Raw genomic sequence first — 22,197 nt, 5'->3', positions numbered from 1 at the left:
CTGCGACCTCATTGAGTCCGACCATGGAGGCGCACTTGTTTACTGCACCCTAGGCCCCTTAAGTACTTGCTGTGTTATTATGTTTCTAGGGAAACGCAGCTGGGTACGACGGTACAATTATAGGTATGTGGCGATTCTGGCGAATGCCCGTGGGAAATACATTAAGTGATTTGGTCGTTGCTGAAATATAGGCCTGTGCTAAAACATTATCTGAAGACCTTAGGCATAGCTATCTATTTAAATGCAGTCTCCCATGTGTTTTATGTGGACATCAACGCTTTGGTGTTTTCATCGCACAGAGATGTGTTACACTGCAATGATTTACATGGGCTGATCCAAAGTTGCTAGTTCTGTTGAGGAATTGCATACTCTGGAACATTACTTAACTCGTCCATATGACTTCGATGGAATTTAAGTCGCTAAATTCTAGCGTCCCGTCACGTCCACATAGCGTTAAAGCTTAGCTTCACAGACTACAAAACTCCAGCAATGGACGGGTTATTGAATGAAGATGTTTCGGAGGTCAGATTCAGTGCCTGGACGCCAATCATTAATAAATCATCAAATCAACAGGTAAGCTAGTAATATATCATTGTTTTCTTTAATTTACCATCCGCAATTTACCATCACGTAAAGTATGAACCTGTGATTGCAGTTGCTCCTTTTCTCAGCTCTTTCAGGAGAGAACATCTCTGGTATTTCACTGGTTTGACCTGTGGACTGACCGGCAGAGGAAACAGTTCATGCATGCCCTGCTCTTGAGATGCTCCAAGTCCCAGCGGAAGTAAAGTCATTCAAAACTGACTTTCAAACAATTGTCTACTAAATTGCCAACTCAATGCAAGCCAGAACACAATATCCACAGGCCCAGGATTTGCCTGTTTATTTGATTTGTATGAGTTTGATTGTAACCCAAGTATGTAGGGTTACACGTTTATCTATGTGTAGGTGTTCATTATTCTTAATTGTGACTTCTCTGAATGTGAACAGGTTTATTAGAGACTGGCTGATGGAAGTGGTGCCGATCAAACACATGGATTTTACATCAGTGCTGCCCCGTTGCCTTTCTCTCTACATTCTCTCTTTTCTCAATCCCATGGAGCTCTGCAAAGCCGCACAGGTCTCCTGGCACTGGAAGTTTCTGGCTGAACAGGTACATTTAAACCAATGTACTGTTAATGATAACTTACGTATCCTCAGGCATCCTTTCCTTTTGTTATTTAAAGTGTTATATAATATAGCACTTAACTTTCATGACGTACTATTATTATGTGTATTGATCAGGGTTTGGCCATTCTCAAAATACTTCCGTATAGGACTGCTTGTGGTCAGACAGGTGTGTGAGACGAGGCTGGTTCCTGCCGTACACCCCATCCAACAGGGAATTCGGGGCTTGGAAAGCACACTACATCAGTTGTGCCTCAAGCTTAGACTACCTGACACCACGGGAGGCTGCAGAGGTGTATGGCACCCTGAACGAGACCGTCGGAGACACAGAAGAGAAGAAGGAGAGACTGAGAGAGTGCATGATAAGAAAGGCCATTAGGGAAAAGGGAGCCGAGTATAAGAGTATGTACTACATTCCAGCTAAGGTTCACCTGTAGGCCCAGTATTCAGTAATGATTCTGGATGTGCCTAGCGCCTAGAGACAATGTTATTGTTTTAGCGCTATATAAATCAAATTGAATTGGATGTGAATGTTTACATTAAGTGTGGAAAGTAACAGTTGAGAAAATGTATTCCATAACTTTTATTTTGGGTCAACCGGATGAATCATTACTATAATTATACTTTATACTTGACTATTACTATACTAAAACCAAGAACTACAGTAAATTGGTGCCAATGCAATGTCTTCAATCATACAGATGGGTTAACTAAACCCTATGGGTTTCTGCTCTCATCCTGGGTTCTCCAATAGGAGGTTCAATGAAATCCAGAAGAGCCTGGTTAAGCAACAGCTGGACTGCAGGATCACAGGCCACTGGTGTCCATGGCCACCAGAAACCGTCAGGAATGGAGCTAACTTCATCTCTAGTAACTTTAGGGGTAAGGCAAGGACTACTTCCACAAGTTCCAGAGGAAAGGAATTTGGTGAATATCTTTATTGTGTGGTTGAACTAAAGGGTAAACAACTAGAATGAGTCAGTGGTGAGTTTAATATTTGTATCACATCAGTAAGTGTCAGGAACATGGCTGTGTTTTCATCTGTGTCTAGGAAAAGTGTCGGTCACAGTTGTCACTGCAAGATAAAGAAGAGGTGGTCTTCCCAAGCAAGAGTTCAGATATGGAGCAGACATCACTAACAACATCTATGAGATCTCTCTATCTATCATCAGCTATAGGGTGAGCAATTCCTGGGAGAGAACAACATGCTGATCTGATGTACTAGCCTATCCAAAATATAGTAAATGTTCAACACATATCCCTTTCCTCCATGTGCACATCCAGGTCACATATGAACCTGTCAAGTCTCACAACCTGTCCAGGTCCACCTGCAGTTCACCTGGTCCTGATATCATCCAGAGTACTTGCATATGAGGTAAGGCAAAAGAATGATAACGTAAATAGTTGCTGTAATTAATGAATCTTGTGAAGGAAGAATAAGGAAATAGTTCTATCTCTGCTTTTACTTGCTCATCCACTTTTTCTTCCATATATTTTTGTTGTTATTGTTGCTCTTCTTCCTTATCTTCCTCTTCTTCCTCCTCCTCCTCCTCCAATGGCACAATTATAAGACATAGCAACTTTTTTGTCTAGAACAGTGTCATTATAAGTCTCCACTCAAACTCATATCCACACCACACCACTGTGTTGCAGCTGCTGCTGGCTGGTGCCCGTGTCTCCGTGGTGACGTTGCTGTACGACTACAGCGCTGTTACTCTGGAGCTGCTTCTGAGTCAGGCTCAGAGGCTCACGCAGGGCAGGAGGGTACGCAGTATAGGGCTGGTAACAGAGGGGGATACTGAGGAGATTAATATCATACAAGGTGAAGAGAAGAGATAATACACATTTACACATATCAGATAAGATTTTTTTTTTAAAGTACAATATCTTTGCTATGTTAATAGGGCCTGATGTCTGATTTTTGCGGAAATTAATGAGGAAGTTGTATGTCTGTCAAATATATAGGACTGACGGTTAATGAGAGCACAGTCCTTAACCCCAAAGTGAGGGAATTCTGGGAAAAGATATCAGGCTGGATCATTCCCCCACCCGAGGGAGGAAGCCTGGATATATTTCTACCTCTGGCAGCCTCTGGTGAGTCAAAATGTCTGTCATCATGAATCCAATTCACTTACTGTATACTCAGTATATGAGAGAAGAGTATTTTACATGAGAGTTGGTTGTTTGAATTATACTTACGGTCTTGTAAAATCCTACAGCAGTAGCCTGTGGCTTAAGTACTATACTGTTCTGTCTGAATGTTGTCTTCTGTGTAGCCGTGTGATTGGCTTTGGAACCTATTGACCCTTGCCTATATAATGACTGTTATAATTACACACACTGTTCTATGCTTCAATCTACTGAAAGCCTCAGGAGCCAACTTGGTGCGGAAACTGTCCTCTCTGACTGGACTGGGCATCAGAGTTCCCTCAGGAATCTGCACTGGTTCCTACCAGCACAGTAAGCTCTCACTGGCTGTTCAGTGTTGTAATGCAAACAAATAACTGTTTTCAAAGGCTGATGGCGGTCCAATAAACATTACAACATCCAATTATTTTTATTTAGAGGAGTGACGTGTGAACAATTTAACTTTTCTGCATGTTTCAAAGAATGCAAACTCAGAATATAGAGTATGTACTTGATCTGACCATACAATATATGTTGTATATGTAACTAGTATTTGTTTCCCTATGTGACTTGCTTTTAAGCACTCAGACACACTGGTAAAATATATAAAGAATCTGAAAGCTGTACAGTGTATGCCCTATGGAACTGAGCTGAGCTGAGCGAGTGATTGAGTGATTGAGTGAGTGAGTGAGTGAGTGAGTGAGACATTTCCCCACTTCATTCTCCCTTCTCCATCTCCATCTCCAGTCCTAAGTGAATGGTGTGGGCCCGGTGAGTTTCCCCCACTGATGTACTTCAGTGAGGGGCCTCTGCTGAGCTGGTGCTGGCAGGCGGAGTGGCTGGAGGAGGCCCTCAGGGGCCTCAGGGAGCTCATGTGGCCACAGCTCCAGCAGCTGAGTAAGGAGACACAGGGGCGCACGCTAGGTGAGTCTCCACTGGGATAACGTCTAAGGTCCCAATATGAGAACCAGACCACAAAACATGATTATGCACTGAAGAACTTCATACCAAATGAAATTTACTTGAGAAGTTCCCAGTGTAATGTAATGGTCCAGCCTTTTAATATGGAGAACGTTGCTAGTTTGTCAGTGTTATGTCATTAAAAGTGCGGCGTTTGCCCAGCCCTGGCTTGTTTTGTTTAACCTGTTGCTAGGTGCAAGCTCGTGAAAATATAAAGATAAGTTACTTTGTAAATAAATCATGTGATTATCTTTCATGTTATCTCCTCAGGTCGGTTTCTCTGTGATAGAGTAAACCTACCAGATATCCTCGTCAAGTCTGAGGTCACAGCAGCCTTGACTGAAGCTCTGATGGCACTGTGTTCAGAAACACCTGTGAGAATTTTACAGCACACATGTGTTTACACCCAATACAAATCAGTAATGCTTTGTATTGTATTTCCATTAACTTACCATGATCATATAAAGTATTTAACATGAATAAAACATTTAAAACAGCACTTATGAATTAATGTTTGTTAATCCTGAGGTTCATGGCTTAATTGTGTTAACTAATGGATTAACTGATGTTAGCCATATTGTGAAACATTAGCCATAATCATATGAGCGGTTGATCAACTTTCTAAATGTGCGGCGGTACAGGAGAAGCCCTTGGAGTTCCTGGCGAGGTTCATGCAGAGGAGATATGAGGGGAGTGCTGGCATGGAGTCTGAGGAGGTGTTCCTGACTGAGAAGACCAATGAAGGGGTACTCAGTCCTCTGCTAGAGGTGCCACAGGTCCGTGCTCATGTCCTACTCTGTGTGTAATATTTCTATTCTGAAATTGAACTGAAATAAAGTTTTTTCTATAAAAAACCTAATGTAGATATTTTCTTCTCCATCTTCTTCTTTTTCTCCTCTTCATCTTGTCCTTCATCTTCTCCTCTCTTCTCTTCTGTTCTCTTCTCCTCTCCTTCATCTACTCCTCTCCTCTCCTCTCCTTCATCTTCTCTTCTCTGCATCCCCCTCCATCTCCTCCACAGGACAGTGTCAGTGAGGTAAACAGGCGTTTGGCGGTGATCAGAGAGCTGAAGCATAGCGAGAGTCGATACATCCAGCATCTCCAGAGCGTGACCAGAGAGTACTACACCCCTCTCAGAGCTGCCCTGGACTCAAACCGGGCCATCCTTAGCTCTGCCAACATTCTCATGGTCTTCGCTCCTGTCCTCGAAATACTGGAGGTTAACAGGTACAGGTTTACTCTTTAACTAGAGGTCCAATACTCCTAGAGTAGAATAGAGTTTCATCATTTTCAGCTTCAGACCAACATTGGTTATAAGAGATGTTTTCATACTTCTGTTGTGAATGATAACTAAAGTTTCTAAAGGCTGTGAGACTCTGTGAGTCTATGCAACTTCGTGTAATTGCCCTATGCACACTCTAACTGTCCTGCGCTGTGGGTCTGTTCTGCCGGTGGATGCGTGTCAGCAGGTCATGATCGTGTCTCCTCTTGTTTTGAAGTCTCTTCCTCAGGGAACTGACTGAGCGTCTAGGGGAATGGAGTCCTCAGCAGTGTGTTGGGGACATATGCAAAAAATTCTGCACCAAGCTCTGGGTCTACACCAACTTCTTCAATAACTATCCGACGATTCTGAAAACCATAGACAAGGTACTGTACAGGCACGTGTTGTGTTCTTAACAATTTAGTCTGTGGTGAGTGATGCGTAGTATGAGTGATGAAATGTGATTCTATTCACTGTTAATCATTAAGAGTAATCTTGTGGCCAAGTGAACTGTGTGCGAAACATGTAACAAGCAACAGCTCTCTTTTTCTTACTCTCCATTTACAGTGCAAAGAAATGCTTCCTGCCTTCCGTTCCTTCTTGAAAAGACACGATAGAACACCCAGCACGTACATGCTAAGGTACAGATTAGATTAATCCATTTGAGACATTTCATGGCCGCTTGTTAATGCAGGGGAATCTACTTGTACAAGGCACTAATTCACTTCTTGGGATAATTAGCTGTGGATTTATAACCTTCCAGTGTGAGCAATACATCAATAAAAACTTGTATTAATGCTTATAAACTATTCTGCTAGTTTGGGTACCGTACACAGAACAGTGCAATAGGGATAAAGCTAATGTTAACTAGCTAGCAAGCTAACTTAAAGGAAGGCTGAGATATTGTAATGCCATTATGTTTTACATATAAAATAAGGTTACATTTATAATGTTAGCTCCATTCTTAAGATATGCAATCTGACTGAAACATGCATGTGTAAATTAGCTTAAATTGGATGTTAAAGTATAAAAGTTGGGAAACTGAAATGCTTAACTAAGCCGTGGCAGTAAAAGTGCAGTAAATGTCTTTGCTAAAACTGTCAGTCTATGAGAGTACAGAAAATCCGCTTCTTCTGGCTCCACCCAGTGCTCCTAATGACATTTGCAAGAATCCACCGTGACCAATCAGAACCACCAAACAGATCCAGGAGGAGAGTCTAATGGAATCTCAATCACTGCTCTTGCACCTGCTGCGGGCAGCCCCCCTCCCCCAAATGTTCTCACTTGTTCAAGATTAATATCTCTTGTGAGTGGCTTCAGGAGCAAACGCAATGGCAGATAAACAACCACCAGCTATGAAGAAACTGCCCATCCTTCCTTTGCCAGCAACTACTTCCACAACAAAGACAAGTAAACAGAAGATGATGTAAGAAAATGGAAGTTTCTTTTGTGGTTGATCTGTCTTTATTCCAGTAAAGTGCAGTAACGAAGCACATATAACATACTCCGGATTTAGCTGTGCAGATCTGAACAACAGGCATCTCCAACTCTAGCCATATATACTGTTTTATGTATATGAGCTAGGCTTCTAATGCAAACAGGTCTGGCAAAATGTTGCTGTTCTGTATGATAATCAGGTTTCTCTGACCTGCTGCCTGTGATGGTTCGCAATGGCCTACCCCAATTCCCATACTATGATTAGTTGCATTCATTCACACCTCAGTTTGCTTCCTGACCCCAGGTGTCTGAGCAAATCTAGTGTGGGGACCTTTCCTTTGTTACCATGATAAGATGACCATTTTGGATATTATGCTGGCCAACCTTTGGTGGTCACAGCAGCTGCTTGATCATGAAACTCATGTTCACTCCCAGGATATACTGTAATTTCTTACAATGACCAATGAAGAAAAGCAAGCTGTAAAGAAAGAATTAGACTGAGCTTGAGATAAAACAAGGGTAAGCTACAGAGGGCCGTTGGCAGCAAAGGAGATAAAGATGAAAGGGTTCAGAATAGTGATGGGCGAGTCCTAATTTGCTCGAATCGTTCACCTTTAGTCCTTTAACTAACCCGGTTCTAATGAGTCTGCATTCTCCGTTAACCCGGATCCTTTCAGGCCTACCCCTGCTGCTAACACCAGGTCACGTATACAAATCGAAATTATTAATTGTGTCACTCACTACTCTCTTTATAACTTGTACAATCTCATTATAACATACCCCAGTATGTTACCGATACGAACCAATAAGTGTCAAAGGCTAGCCGATAGAGGCCAATATATTGGCAAAATTGATATCAGTGTATTTCTACTGTCAAGCACGGTAGAGGGAATGTGATGATCAGGGGGTGCTTGGTACTGGTAATGCTGTACCCTGTCGACGGCACTTGACTGGATCCAATTTCATCATCCAACAGGACAATGACTCAAAGCAATGCTTCAAATTCTGCAAGTCCTATTTAGAGAAGAAGCAGTCCAAGCATTATTTCTAACCTTGTCAATGTGTTGACAGTATTTTCTTTTCAGTTTGCGCCTTATTTGCGTCATTTTCTGGGTGATTCCAAACTTTTGATCAGTAGTGTAGTTTAAAGTAATGCACTGTGTGTGTGTGTGTGTGTGTGTGTGTGAGCAAGCAAGTGTGAAGAGCTAGTGTAGTTTAAAGTAATGCACTGTATGTTCAGATTTTGACTGTTCCTCACCATCCAGTCTTCAGGAGCTGTTGCTAGGCCCCTCTGCTCGTGTTGAAGAGTATGTGACGCTACTGCAGGCCCTTTCTGTGCACACCCCACCTGAACACCAGGATCACGGTCACTTAACCTCTGCCCTGAACACAGTGATCAGCTACAGGTCCTTCTTACGCAAGGTGCACCAACATCCGCATCCATAATGACATAATTCTAAAGGCATGATGAAAACACAGTGGTTCACATATGCATGCATCACATCCTATGCATTTTATTCATGTTGCATGTCAGACATTTTTATAGCAGTGTTTACGTTGTCTTGACCTTGAAATGGGAAAAACTAAATATCTTTATAAAATGAACATACTGAAAAACCCTGTCAATAGAAACGGCTGAACTCTGAAATCAGTCACACAACACTTTAATTGTGTATTCATTGACATCTCTGCCACTCCCTTAAAACTTTGTGCTCCCCCGTGACCTCATTTCAGCTGAAGAGGAGCAGCGAAGGAGACGTGCGAATGCGAGAGACCCAGAGGATGATTCAGAGCTGCCCTGTAATGTATTCCCCAAGTCAAATGCCTAAATTATTCACGATGGCCGTCAGGTTTGACAGAGCTTAACTGGAAGAGAGGCAGGCACAGATACAGCATGGGTCACGGTCAGGACAATATGAGCGGCAGGATGCCAAGAGAAGGCGGAGAGACACAGTGGAACGCAGAAGTCTGGGCACAACCATGTCACAATGTCTGTTACTGTGAATATTTAAGTGAGCTGACCTGATCTCCAAAAGGCATGAAGTTGAAACATTCTTGATGAAACATTTTAAGCAAGATTATTGTATTATTTTAGTTTTGTAAAAAAAATTTGAATGAAAAAAGGTAAGGAGCACAATGCAAAAGTTTGGGCATCCAAGAGATTTGAGCTTGCAGATAACATTTACCAAGGTCGTAGACTTGGCTTGTTCATAATCATCATTAGGCTAGGTGATTTCAAAGCTATGTAAATACTCTAAACCCTCAATCCTTGTCCCAGCAATTAGCAGCCATGGGCTCATCTAAATAGCTGCCTAGCACTCTGAAAAGTACAATAACGGATGCCCACAAAGCAGAAAAAGACTACAAAGAAAAGCAGGGAAAGACTACATAAAAGACTGCATGTTAGCTGTAGCTGTTTCCTCAATGTAATTAGGAAATGGCAGTTAACAAGTTGAGGTCTAGAAGACCAAAGAAACTTTCCAAATGAACTGCTAGTAGGAATTCTAGAAAGACAAAACCCCTGTTTAACTGAAAAAGACCTTTCCCGAGAATCTTTCCTGTGTCCTCACCATGAAATCCAGCGTCAGAAATTTGCAAAGGAACATCTAAACAAATTAGTTTGGAGACAAGTCCAATATTATTTTGGCTGCAATGAGCAAAGGTATGTTTGGAGAAAAGATGGTTTAGAATTTGGATCGATCATGCTTTGGGCTTGTGTTGCAGCCTGTGGCACTGGTCGATGGAAGAATGGATTAAATTAAATACCAGCTAATTCTGCAAGCAAACAGCAACACACTGCAAAAAAAGCTGATGATTAAAAAGAGGATGGCTTCTACAACAGGATAATGATCCTGAACATACCTCAAAATCCACAATAGACTACATCAAAGAGGCACAAGCTGAAGGTTTTGCCATGAACCTCACAGTCCCCCGACCTAAACATCATCGAAAATCTGTTTATAGACTTCAAAAGAAAAATGTAAGACGGCCCAAGAATTTAACCAAACTATAGGCCTTTTGCAGGAAGAGTGGGCCAAAACCCCCAGACAAGAATGAAAAAGACTCTTAGCTGGCTACAAAACGTTTTTACAAGTACTGGCCATACAGGGTGCCCAACTTTTGCTTCAGGCCCTTTTCCTTTTTTGTTATTTTGAGACCGTAAAAGATGGAAAGAAAAGAGTGATCTTGCTTAAATCATTAAAGAACGGTTATTCTATACCTCATGCCTTTTGAAAATCAGGTCATCTTTTACTTGCTTAGCTATTCACAGTAACAACATTTTGAGCAGGGGTGTTCGAACCTTTGCATGCCAAAGTATGTGTCGATTGAGAAGAGTTTTTAGATGAGCTTGTAGGTTCCCCAAGAAGGTGTGTTGGATTGTGACAGATCAAAATCATGTTGTTGAAAGCAGGAAGGCAGCTATCTTGGGCCACAGATGCTAATCGGTCAGGTCTCAAGGAGACAAAGACACAAAGTGCATATCCAGGGGTAAGGGTTACAGAGTCAGATGATACAAAATGATGTAAGCACTTAGTTCATGTCTGTTACATCAGGAAAACAGCAATGTTTCCTGTCTTCACAGTTGGGTTTGAAACATTTTTTGACTTCTTCTAAGCTGAGAGACTCTGGGGCTTTGTTCATTCTGATGTTCAATAAGGTTTTGCCTCAGTCTTGTTAACTCATGACAATTAGTTTGGTCTGGTTTCCTTTATAAGTTGTTGCTACGACACTTGAGTGACAAGACATGTGAAAGCACAAGATATATGCTTGTCAATAGCTTCTATTAAATATGGTGGAGATTGATTTTAAAACTTGTAATTCCAGAATTTGAAGGAGGGGGACCGATATTTGATCACAACACAAAATGTGGCATTACTGAAATGCCCAAATGAAGACATCACTACCTTTCTCAGGTAAGACAAGAGGTCAGAAAGAAAACAAAAATGGCCGTGCTGATGAAATAAAATATATTTGCTATACAAAGGATCAAAAGAATGAGACATTCAGAAAAGAGAGGTCAAACTCACTTTAATATTAACCGAGCCATTTTAAGATAATACCAACACTATTACAGTTTGGTGTGAAATCTTCACTTTTTTACTGAGATTTGCATAGAATATCATTGTATAAATTCCAAGCCAACAGGAAATATTTAACAGTGGAAGTTGCTACCATAGTTCAACAATGCACTCATTTAGGTAGTACGTGTCACATGAAACTGACCAAATACACCTTTGTTGTAAAAGGAACCCATCTGTTAAATGGCTAAGTATGTCAAGCATGTATAAAATCGCAGAGGACTCGTTAGCTGTTAGTAATTTCCTTTCTCCTATATCACCTTCCTTGCCAGGATGTATGAGCAGGTCAGAGACTTGGGCCTGTTCCTGTTTAACGACGCTCTGGTGCTGAGTGAGAGGTGTGTCTCCCACCTGCCATACAGCCATGCTCTCAGAACATCCTACACCTTTTTGGCCTCTGTGGCTCTCCGTAGTCTCATCCTCAGAGACATAGCTGACACCAAATGTAAGTGTACTGCATCACTGCACAACATATCCATTCAGGGTGTGCTGACTCAAATGTAATCCTCTATCATAGCTGAAAGGTAGTGGGTGCACATTCAATTCAATTTTATTTATATAGCACCAAAACAATAACATTGTCTCAGGGCTCTGGGCCTGAACTCCCTTAGAGCAAGCACAATGGCGACAGGGGCAAGACAGGGGCACATGAACCAAAGAGATACACTTCCATCTGCATGTTTAGTAGAACGGAGACACACCAGTCCATCTATATTCACCAATCTAAATATCAATAAAAGCTGTGAACCCTTTCATCCCCCTAATTCCCTGACTTTTTTGAGAAGTCTTTGACATCCGAGCTGATGCTCATAATGTTCAAGATCTGACTATATATTAGTATATTGTGTTAATGCTGACATCTGATTCTTCATTATGGTTGGAGGTAGATCAAGTAGGTAAAGGGAGTCAATCCCGCTGTCTCTGTGCTTGCTACAGTAGAGGCAATACGTTGTATTGTTATTCTGTAGATTTAAGGAACAGCCACTGATGTGTTGCAATATTTCTTGTATGTGTCACGGCTAGCAATTCCTAGTATGTTTTTGCATGGTAAGCAGTCTGAGGAAATAATTTGAAATAAGTTGAAATAGTTGGGTGTTTCTTCCGTAGATGTTCAGAACGCCTTTGTGCTGGAGGGCCCAAAGCGGCAGTGGATCTGTGCAACTGAGAGACAGGACGACAAGCTCACGTGGCTGTCTGCCTTAAAGAGTGCCATCAGTGCTGCCATAAAGGACCGCTAGGAGTTCAGTGGAGGCCGTGCTGACCCAGGGCCTCTGAACAGCTTGGCTGAGATGCTCACTGTGGGCCTCATTCAGATGATCAGAAGGTTGCTAGTTCGATTCCCTGTCGAAGCGTCCTTGAGCAAGACACTGACTGAACCCCTAATTGCTCCTGATGTGCAGTGTGCCTTCAGTGTAACATGTAAAATGTGTATACATGTGTAAGTCGCTTTGGATAAAAGCGTCTGCTAAATGACGAAATGTAAATGTAAAATGATAGCTAATGATGGCTAATGACCTCCACGTTAGTTTGACCTAATGCTAAAAAGTTTAGATTTAGATTCATGCCCATGTGCAATTTCCTTCAATTACCCATGTGGCCAACACTCAGGACAGACAGTTAATGAAATGGCTACGCATGAAATAATAAAGAATGTCCTTAACCTCAGCCTATGCTCCTGTAAACCAGATCTGTAGTGTTCACTTGAGGCTTCTGTTATGGGGCAATTTCATTGACGGGCAACTGGGAACGAGCAAAGTCCGAGGTAAAAGAAGATTTATTATGCATTCTTATACTTCAAGCTGTAAGGGTTTATACTATTAAAACATTAAAACGCTTCATGAGTGCAGTCATTACTATGTATGAATATTACTTATGCCCGTCATTGTGAGGCATTATGAATACTACAACCCTTAAAGAATGTGTTTATAATGTTTGTGAATATTGGGTTTAAGTGAAGCGTTACCCATAATAATGTATGTGTGATTGCAAGACCACATGAACAATTAGACCAAAATGTGTTGCAGTCGATGCTATCGTGAGCATGTTTTGTGTACAAAAAAGATGGTGCAGAGGGGTGGCTTGTAGCAGATTATAATCAGATATCTGATGGCAATTAGCATCTTCATTTCCCCTGGAACAGTCGGTGGCCACAGAGACATCCTGTTTTTGAAACACTTTTTGAAACTCTTTAGTACAAACTTTGTCTTTTAGGTGAGAACAGAACACTGATTATCCTTTACATTCAGGAAAATTCCCCATTAGCCCAATGAAAAACAACCCGGTAGCTAATCACTTAGCAAACAGAACATCAGATTAAGGAAGTTAATTGAAGTGGAAGTATGGAACTGCTGAGACAAGTGAAGTCATTCTCCATAAGATACATACTCATGGACACTATGTCAACTGTGCACACCTAGGTTTAATTGTTGTGACAATGAGTCTGCATAACCATTTTCACCAGAAGAGACAATACTTTGTACGTCACACTTTATGGATAAACAGAAACAAATACTATGAACACCAAACAGACGCAGCATATAAAAAAGCATTTTCAAAAGTAAAACATTTAAACAATCAATCAAAACACAAAATTGGCTTTTGGGAGTGATTAACACAGCAAAGATGAAGCCATCCTGCTTTAACCAGCAGTGGCCTTGAACCTGAGCATCTGCTCACTCTCCCACGGATGGACTTCTCTCAAAGGTCATCAGGGAGGTCAGTGTTGCTTTTCTGTGCATGGAGCCTGAAGAAACGGACTGGCGTGACCCGACCGAGAACTGAGAGGAGAAGTAACCCAGCTGCTCCTCGGCAAAGGCATGCTCCAGCATCAGCAACACAGAGCGCTTCAGCTTCTTCTGGAACTCCTCACACATGAATATGTACAGAAAGGGGTTTATGCAGCTGTTGAGGAAGGCCAAGCTGACCGCCACCGTCATTCCTTTTTTGGCCATGTTGAACACATCACTGTTGAAGAGCTGTTTGTTTATGCTGTGAATGTATATCTGATCTGTCATAATTAGCTCAATGATTTGGATGGGTAGCCAGCAGATGAAGAAGGCCAAGATGACTGTCAGGATGATGAGGAAAGGCCTCATCTTCTTCCTCCTCTGGGTTCGGTTTGCACGGACACCAATGGCCACGTAACAGCATGTGATTACGAGGAAAGGGATCAGAAACCCAATCACAAAACGGAATATTGCAAGGCTCTTGGTTGTGAGCGCATCTGAAGTCTTGCGACACTTGTTGTTGATAGCACCGCGTGTGATTACAAAGGGAATGCTGCACCCCAGGGAGAGGAGCCACACTAACACACAAATGAGCCTGGCTTTGTTTGGAGTACGCTTGTTGTGAGACCAAACTACCACCCATATAGTCAAGCAACGGTCCAAACTGATGGCTGTAAGTAGGAAGATGCTCACAAACATAGTTATCACTTGAACTAGACTGGTGAACTTGCACAGGAAATCTCCAAAGGGCCATTCATAATTGAGAGAAAGACTGATGATGTTGAAAATAAGGAACAACGTGAAAAGGAAATCAGCCAGTGCCAGATTCAGGAACCAGATAGAGTTAACCGTGGTCTTCATCTTGAAGCCTGTCACGTAGATAACAAGGCCATTGCCAGTAACACCCAATACAAATATGACACAGTACAAGACAATGCAAAATGTCTGTATGGAGGTGAGAGATGTTTGAGTCGGTTTCAAGTTTGTTGTTCCATTGCTTGATGAGTTGTCTACAAAATGAAAAAGGACAAAAAAAATCTGTCACCCTAATAGCATCTGACATGTAAAGAACACAGATGATCATCACAGATTATGTCAGTCTGAGCATTTTAGAGGGGATGTCTCTGATATTCTTACCCATAGTGTAGGTTTTGCCTCACAGTCACACCATGCAAAGAGAGTACCGGAGGAATGTCTAAAAACAAACGTCAATGAAAGAAGAACATTTTAGAAAAACTTATATTGTAATATAGTATATATAGTCCATAGTAGCATATAGTAATCATATTGTAATCATATCACTGATCACATCATCTGATTATTCAGTTTCTATAATCACAACATATTTCTACAAAGTTCAAACATTGCAGTATACAGATCAATGTTTTCATCAAATATTCCACACAGTAATGGTGTCTTTATGAACATTATTTACCAGCACAAGGGTGGACTAATATTATACATCTACTGTATGCAAAACTATTAACAGACATTTCTTCCATGTAAGAAGTAGCTAAATTTTTTTTATTAGACTGAAGCGGTACCAGTTGCCCATTCCAGAAAAGACAGTTTTTTGTTTGCATTTAAGAAAAACCATCACATGCAATGATTAAAGGTGTAGCTTACCGCCTGAGTTGTTTTTCCTCTTTGCACACTCATGTGTCTCCAGAAGTATGAAATAGAAGAGAACTGGCCTCAGATAACAGGAAAGGTAGTGGTGCAGCCCACAGCAGCCTGTCTGCTTATGCAATACCATCAGATAATGGCTGTTTTGTGGCTGTATTCACAAAACATGAAACACATAAAAAGGGAGTAGGAGAACAGAGATGACCAATGATGATTTTTTTTTTGTGGAAGTAATCACAAATGATAAATTACTGCAGAAATCTTGAATGATTGCATTTCTGGCAACATTAGAATACTGTGGATGTGATGGCTGTACGCTGATAGGGTGTGAGTTACGTCCTGCGCTTTTGAGACCTGTCTAGTGAATAGGATGAAGGAAGGATGAATGTGACTTTATTACTGATATATTCCTGTAGTAAATTTGAGTATTTTGTGAAATTTACATGTATTAGCAAATAATCCATTTCCTTTAATGTGTCATGAGTGTTGCCTAAATTTGGACTCATGACACATGCATGGATTATTTGCTAAGCCTTGAGCATTCGTCTCACACTTCCTCTTCTTACAATTGTTTCGAAACTCTTCACACAGTGGGTGTTACAGACACACACCTCATCAGTTAAGCTTTTGTGCATAATGTACAACAACCACCAAAACACCAAAATCACCCAAAAGTGACTCATGCTGCCATAACTATAGCATATGCTGTCTCCCATTAAGTTACGTTATTACTCAATGTACAATGAACTAAAAAACACAAACAAAAGAAAAGAAAAAACGTATGACACCTCGTACATATTGTAATATAAAATAAAATACAGTAAATATGAAATTCAGCCATATACCTCAAGACAGTATATGATAATACAGTGGGGAAAATAAGTATTTGAACCCCTGCCGATTTCGCAAGTTTGGCCACTTGCAAAGAAATGTGTGATCTATAATTGTAATGGTAGGTGTATTTTAACAGTGAGAAATAGAATATCAACAAACAAATCCAGAAAACTGCATTTTATAACATGTATGACTTTATTTGTATTTGATGCAGAAAATAAGTATTTGAACTCCCAAGCAAACAGCTTGAATTCTGGCTCCCAATGACCAGTTATGTGCCCAAGAAGCACACAGATTAGTCCTCATTTGGCCTAACAAGGTACACCTGATCTCAACTGGTGACGTGTATAAAAGAAACCTGTCCAAAGAATCATACTTCACACCTTCAAGCTCACCACCACCACCAAGGACGTCAGAGATAAGATTGTAGACCTGCACAAGGCTGGAATGGGTTACAAAACCATCGGCAAGCAGCTTGGTGAGAAGCAGACAGCTATTGGTGCGATTATTCGTAAATGGAAGCAACACCAAACAACTGTCCATCGCTCTAGGTCTGGGGCTCCATGCAAGATATCCCCTCGTGCGGTTTCGGTGATCATCCGAAAGGTGCATAATAACCCCAGAACTACACAGGGAGAGCTTGTGAATGATCTCAAGGCAGCTGGGACCACAGTCACCAAGAAAACCATTGGCAACACACTACGCCGTAATGGTTTGAAGTACTGCAGAACTCGCAAGGTCCCCCTGCTCAAGGAAGCACATGTACAGGGCCGTCTGAAGTTTGCCAATGAACACTTGAATGATTCTAAGGAGGATTGGGAGACAGGATGTGGTCAGATGAGACCAACATCAAGCTCTTTGGCATCAACTCGACTTGCCGCGTTTGGAGGGGGAAGAATGCTGAATATGACACCATCCCCACCGTCAAGCATGGAGGTGGAAACATTATGCTTTGGGGCTGTTTCTCTGCCAAGGGTACAGGATGACCACTGCATCGAGGGGACTATGGATGGGGCCATGTAATGTGGAATATTGGGCTTGAACCTCATTCCCTCATTCCCTCCCATTGAAAACGCAACCTTAAGGATTTGGAGAGGATCTGCAAAGAGGAGTGGACCAAAATCCCTCCTGAGATGTGTGTAAACCTGGTGACCAACTACAAGAAAAGTCTGACGTCTGTGCTTGCCAACAAGGGTTATTCCACCAAGTACTAAGTCATGTTTTGCTAGGGGTTCAAATACAAATGCAAATTAAGTCATAAATGTTATAAAATGCAGTTTTCTGGATTTTTTTGTTGATATTCTGTTTCTCACTGTTAAAATACACCTAATATTACAATTATAGATCACACATTTCTTTGCAAGTGGCCAAACTTGCGAAATCGGCAGGGGTTCAAATACTTATTTTCCCCACTGTATATTGCCACTACTGTCTCCCCCAGGCCTACAGAGGACTAAATGAGAGCATTCTCACCAGCGGCATGACTGTGTGAAAACGCCACCCAGGCTGGGAGGACATTCTCTCAAAACTGCAGAGAGAATCATTGGCTCTGACCTTCCATCCATGAGCACATTCTACACACAGCGCAGGAGAAAAGCACAAAGCATCCTTAGTGACCGACACCACCCAGCTCACGCTCTACATCCTGACACACCACAGGCCACAGAACATCCCCACTCACAAAGTATCCACAACAGCTTTTTTCCAGCCGCTGTTAGACTGAGTGCTAAGGACTTTAAGGTGGGAAGGAAATTCCACACCCCTCACCTCATTCATACCGTGGACATTTAACACCTCACTACACCCACACACCCTATGGACTGGGCGTTTGGACCTAACTACCCCATCCCCTCTCACTCTCCAGGGCTCTGTCATGCAGGGAATTTCCCCAGCTTATAGTTTCGTTTAGTCTTGTACAATAATGCAATCATTTATATAAGCAATAATTCATAGTGTCTATTTTTATACAGTATATATTCTATTTTTATATAGTGTGTATTTAGTACTTATATTTCTATGCTGCTTTTTTAACCTCCTCTCCTTTTTCTTTCAGTTTTTATGTGAGTTTAAGCACTTCATGGTTCAATAGCACAATAGTACAATAGTTCATTTCAAATCCAAATACTCTCAAGCGCTCTTAGGACTCCTGGGAAGCACAAGGTCGGGTAAAGGAAAAGAAGTCAGGATGTTTTGGGTTGTATGTACCGAAAGCAGAGGTCATTTGGGAGCTCTACCCTCCCCACGCTTGTATGCGACGAGGGATCCTTCACACAGAGCCAGATCTGGGGGTTCACCCACTCCCAAGTAGGGTTGGGTACCGAGAACCGGTACCAATATGGAACCGGTTCCAATACAACCGGTACCTACCCGGACCGAAATGCAACGCAGATTTCGGTGCTTCATTTCGGTGCCTGAGCCAATTGAAAACGGTTGCTAGGCAGATTCCGCGGGGCATATGTAAAACTGCCCCAGCTCCCAATGTATACTTTGTCCTGTGTCGCTCACGCTCATTGGTGTTTTCATAGCAACAGTCTTATGACAGTGAAGAGCATGCAGCATTTCACAGAGCAAGCACAAACAGAACTAGCCATCAACCTTTTAACAGAGAAAATACCGAAAGGTAAACGGTCAAAAGTGTGGCTGTATTTCGCACAAAAATATTCAAACATCGCGACGTGCAGCAAATGCAACAAAACAATTGCGTAAAAAGCGGGGAGAGGAGGCAAGAGTCAACGGCAGATCAGCAACCGAAGACTGAAAAATATGATGACAGCTACACTTAGCCTACGGTAGTCTCTTAAAGGGGCAGTACACATTTTCTCGTACTCAGTGTGTTCAAGTAACAAGATTAACTATAAACAAGATAGAAAATATAGGTATAAACCAATCATAAAATGGTGAAATTTCATGAAATAAATGCAAACAAAATAATACATTTTTGACTCCAAAGGCAAATATGCTCATATTTTTGCAAAAGAAGTTTGAAGCTGTTTTTTGTATTTATTTATATTTATTTAAGTATACTATAAACTGTTGTTTACAGTTAATAAAATGTTCATAGTTTGAAGTTAAAAAGTTTGAAGCTGTAGTTTGAAGCCAAGTGTTTGTTATGTATTTATATTTATAATATACTTTAAACAGTTAATATATTGTTCAATTTGAAGAAAAGAAATTGCCTTGGCAATAAAAAAAGCCTTTCCTAAATGTCGTCAATCGTCATCTTTTTTTTTTTTTTGTATAAAAGTATCGGTTCCGGCACCGTTTAGGCACCGGTATCGTTTTAAAAGTATCGGTTATGTACCGGTATCGGATAAAAACCAAACGATACCCATCCCTACTCCCAAGAGGCCACAACAGGCCAATTTAAACACATAACCGCCACAGGCACTAAAAAAAAGTGTGCTGACTATGTGGAAATCCAGCCAACTCAAAGAAAACAACGTACTGATAGACGCACTCACTCTTTACATGCAGCTGAATTGCAGTTAGTGTAATTAACAGCGGAGCATGACAGCATTTGGACCATTATAGGCCCGAATTTCTAATCCAAAAACACTGTCCTGGAACAACGCAATCTCACAAAGAACTGCTGAAGCTTAGCCTGACGTTGTCATACTCATTATTCTTGTCAGAATATGAGTCTGATACTGCTCCATTGGGCTGTGATTATGGGGCGTGTTTCAACCGAACCAGGGAAAAAAATGCCTCTTCGCTCAATTGGTTACCTACAACCAATTAGAGCAACGTAGTATGTGACCAGGGCCAGCTGATAGAATAAACTTTTACCGAATCCCGTAGGAAGGACGGCAAAAACACCTTTTCATCGACAAATGCCTTGATCGCGTTTCTCTGTTCCTCTTTCAAAATGAATGCGCTGTCTTCTAAAACAGACTTGATGGCAGAACACATCTCAGCTCTCCAGCGGCAGCCATGGTTGTTGAAAACAAATTCAAACCAAGAGCTCTTTGGTGACGTGGTTGATTACGTTACTGTTGATCATCTGTCCATCATCGTATAAAGCCCGCCCTGACAATTTGATTGGTAAGCACAGCTTCAGGTCGGCATAATTTCTCCCCAACGGAGCAATGCCAGACCAAACTTCCCGACCTCAAATGTTGTGGGCGGGACTAAGGTCGTCTGGTTCCCAGGCTAGCTGAAGCTACTACTTCTGTTTATAGCCCACAAGAAGCATGGGTTGTTGCATAGGTCTTACAAAGGCAGTAATTGTTTAACATTTCAAATACTTATTCATATTGTACAGAACAAAACAATAATAATATTAGCAGATAGTAATGTAGGATTATGTTTAATTTCCACATAGAGATATGCTAAAATGTATTTCTTCATTCGCAGTCATAAACATGTAACCTTCCTATAGGCCTATATTACACAATGCCATGTTCAGGACCACTAAGAACTTAGATATTTCTACTTAGATATTACTACTTAAAAAATTGCACTAGAATGCAACCTCAGAAATCGGAATCAGAAAATTTGAGAAAAAAGATACCTTTAACTGTGGCGGTCAGTGCCATGACTTCCACTGCAGTTGGATAGTTTGTATATACTGTCATTATGAACAGCCTGCACAACAGTAAACATAATAAATACACATAATATTCCAAGTTCTGAGACCAGTTTGAAGAATCAATACAGCCTAAAGCAACACTGGGCTGGTTGTATGCAAAATGATTAAAAAAAAACTCAGAACGGCCTGAAATGTTTTGACAGAGTAACTCAGAGGACATAATGACGTATATGTTCAATTTGCTTTGTCTAACTCTAGGAGTCCAGGTGAGTAAAGTATTGATGGAGGCATAAAAAGCTTTTGCAAAAGCAATGAAATGAGGAACCAACGTAACTTAAAAAAAAAAAAAAAAAAAAAAAGAACTTACAGCTACCTATAGACGTGCTGAGACATGATGCCTATGCAATAATGTGACAGAGAGAAAGTGGATAACATCTGACTTAAGTTTACTAATACTTTTGTGACTCAAACTTGGATGATATACAACAAATGTTCCCAGCAGCAACAGTTCCAGACTTGTATCCTTTGAACCAGAATGATTCAGGGGAGTTCTCGGAAAAAACAGCCTGTAGGCCTCTCTGATTATCTCTCCCCCATTTTGTTGTCTTAAAATTACATTATACTGTTTTTTTTCCCCACAGAGGCAATTCAATGTGCTTTACATATAGAAAAAGCAAAAGCAACAACCAAAGAAAAATAAAGATAAAATACTAAAGAGTGAAGAACAATAAAATATAAAAATATGATAAAACCTGTCCACTTGAATGCCTCTTCTAGTAGCCAATTTGTTCTTCTTTCCTCATCAGCCTGAATATTTGGATATAGTTTCTGATGGTAAAAATGTAATAACCAATGTCTATCTGACCAACTGCAACCATAAGCCTTACTGGAGGGCTGTACTTTCTGCTTAAACTGTGACTCGTTTCAGCATCTCATTTTGTTGCTCTGTCATCCAAATTGGAGTTCTTTGGAATTTGGAAGAATAATGTTTTGCAATCTGTATGAGCTGGTGCTAAGTAGAAAAAGCCTCAACTCCAAATGCCAGAATGCCTTTTCTCAAGAACCTCATGTCAAATATTTCACAATTATAAACAGATGCATATCAATCTTACATAGTTTTCAACAACAATCAACTGTGCTAATAAGTGCCATCTGGTGGCCTCATACTCAATCAGAAAACTATGCTTGCATTCTTCACCAGAAGCTGCATGAAGAGGAATGACTTTGTGCTTTCTGCAGCTTTGAAGACACACCACGAAAAAGGCAAGTGCTACTTTTTTCTGTTGCTCAAAATTACCACATTTTGGGACATTGGAAAGTTTGTTATGCCTACTAATCATTAGTATTGTACAGAATGAATCAGTATTGTGTGTTCAGTGAAGGTAGCTAACTTAAAGATAATAGTTTAATTAAACAACGTGCATGGTAATTTTTATTTATGATTGTCCTGAT

The 22,197-nt window shown here is 41.0% G+C and overlaps 2 protein-coding genes across 4 annotated transcripts; one reads left to right on the top strand and one right to left on the bottom strand.

Moving 5' to 3' along the window:
- Positions 1 to 463: 463 nt before the first annotated feature.
- On the top strand, positions 464 to 12,867 carry LOC105908167 (epithelial cell-transforming sequence 2 oncogene-like). The gene is made up of 21 exons (XM_031580218.2): positions 464 to 573; positions 672 to 784; positions 991 to 1,153; positions 1,317 to 1,569; positions 1,922 to 2,049; positions 2,219 to 2,346; positions 2,452 to 2,542; positions 2,821 to 2,989; positions 3,133 to 3,261; positions 3,535 to 3,627; positions 4,042 to 4,218; positions 4,525 to 4,628; positions 4,896 to 5,030; positions 5,276 to 5,481; positions 5,754 to 5,901; positions 6,083 to 6,156; positions 8,218 to 8,374; positions 8,687 to 8,752; positions 10,778 to 10,866; positions 11,304 to 11,476; positions 12,139 to 12,867. Exons 1-21 carry the CDS (start codon positions 490 to 492, stop codon positions 12,267 to 12,269), a joined length of 2,811 nt encoding a protein of 936 aa, XP_031436078.1. The 5' UTR covers positions 464 to 489; the 3' UTR covers positions 12,270 to 12,867.
- Positions 12,868 to 13,106: 239 nt separating this feature from the next.
- LOC105908166 (C3a anaphylatoxin chemotactic receptor-like) lies at positions 13,107 to 21,753 on the bottom strand. 3 transcript variants are annotated; one of them, XM_031580881.2, is made up of 4 exons: positions 20,728 to 21,753; positions 15,384 to 15,534; positions 14,895 to 14,952; positions 13,107 to 14,767 (listed from the first exon to the last, which is right to left on the bottom strand). In XM_031580881.2, the coding sequence occupies exons 3-4, from the start codon at positions 14,896 to 14,898 to the stop codon at positions 13,704 to 13,706; spliced, it is 1,068 nt and encodes a 355-aa protein (XP_031436741.1). In that variant the 5' UTR covers positions 14,899 to 14,952; positions 15,384 to 15,534; positions 20,728 to 21,753; the 3' UTR covers positions 13,107 to 13,703. The 3 variants fall into 3 exon arrangements, with proteins under 3 accessions (XP_031436741.1, XP_042565660.1, XP_012692097.1); XM_042709726.1 differs by lacking the exon at positions 20,728 to 21,753 and having other exon boundaries at positions 15,384 to 15,558; XM_012836643.3 differs by lacking the exons at positions 15,384 to 15,534; positions 20,728 to 21,753 and having other exon boundaries at positions 14,895 to 15,362.
- Between the last annotated feature and the right edge of the window lie 444 nt (positions 21,754 to 22,197).

The sequence above is a fragment of the Clupea harengus genome, chromosome 14 (genome assembly GCF_900700415.2).
Source record: "Clupea harengus chromosome 14, Ch_v2.0.2, whole genome shotgun sequence".
Lineage (NCBI taxonomy): Eukaryota > Metazoa > Chordata > Actinopteri > Clupeiformes > Clupeidae > Clupea > Clupea harengus.
This window is presented reverse-complemented; position numbering and strand designations above follow the sequence as displayed.

Excerpts from the sequence above, each read along its gene's own strand:
- LOC105908167 (XM_031580218.2), top strand. The coding sequence starts at position 490 with ATGGACGGGTTATTGAATGAAGATGTTTCGGAGGTCAGATTCAGTGCC. Across the intron at positions 2,347-2,451 it reads TATCTATCATCAGCTATAGG|GTCACATATGAACCTGTCAA; the intron begins GTGAGCAATTCC and ends GTGCACATCCAG. Across the intron at positions 3,628-4,041 it reads CACTGGTTCCTACCAGCACA|TCCTAAGTGAATGGTGTGGG; the intron begins GTAAGCTCTCAC and ends CTCCATCTCCAG.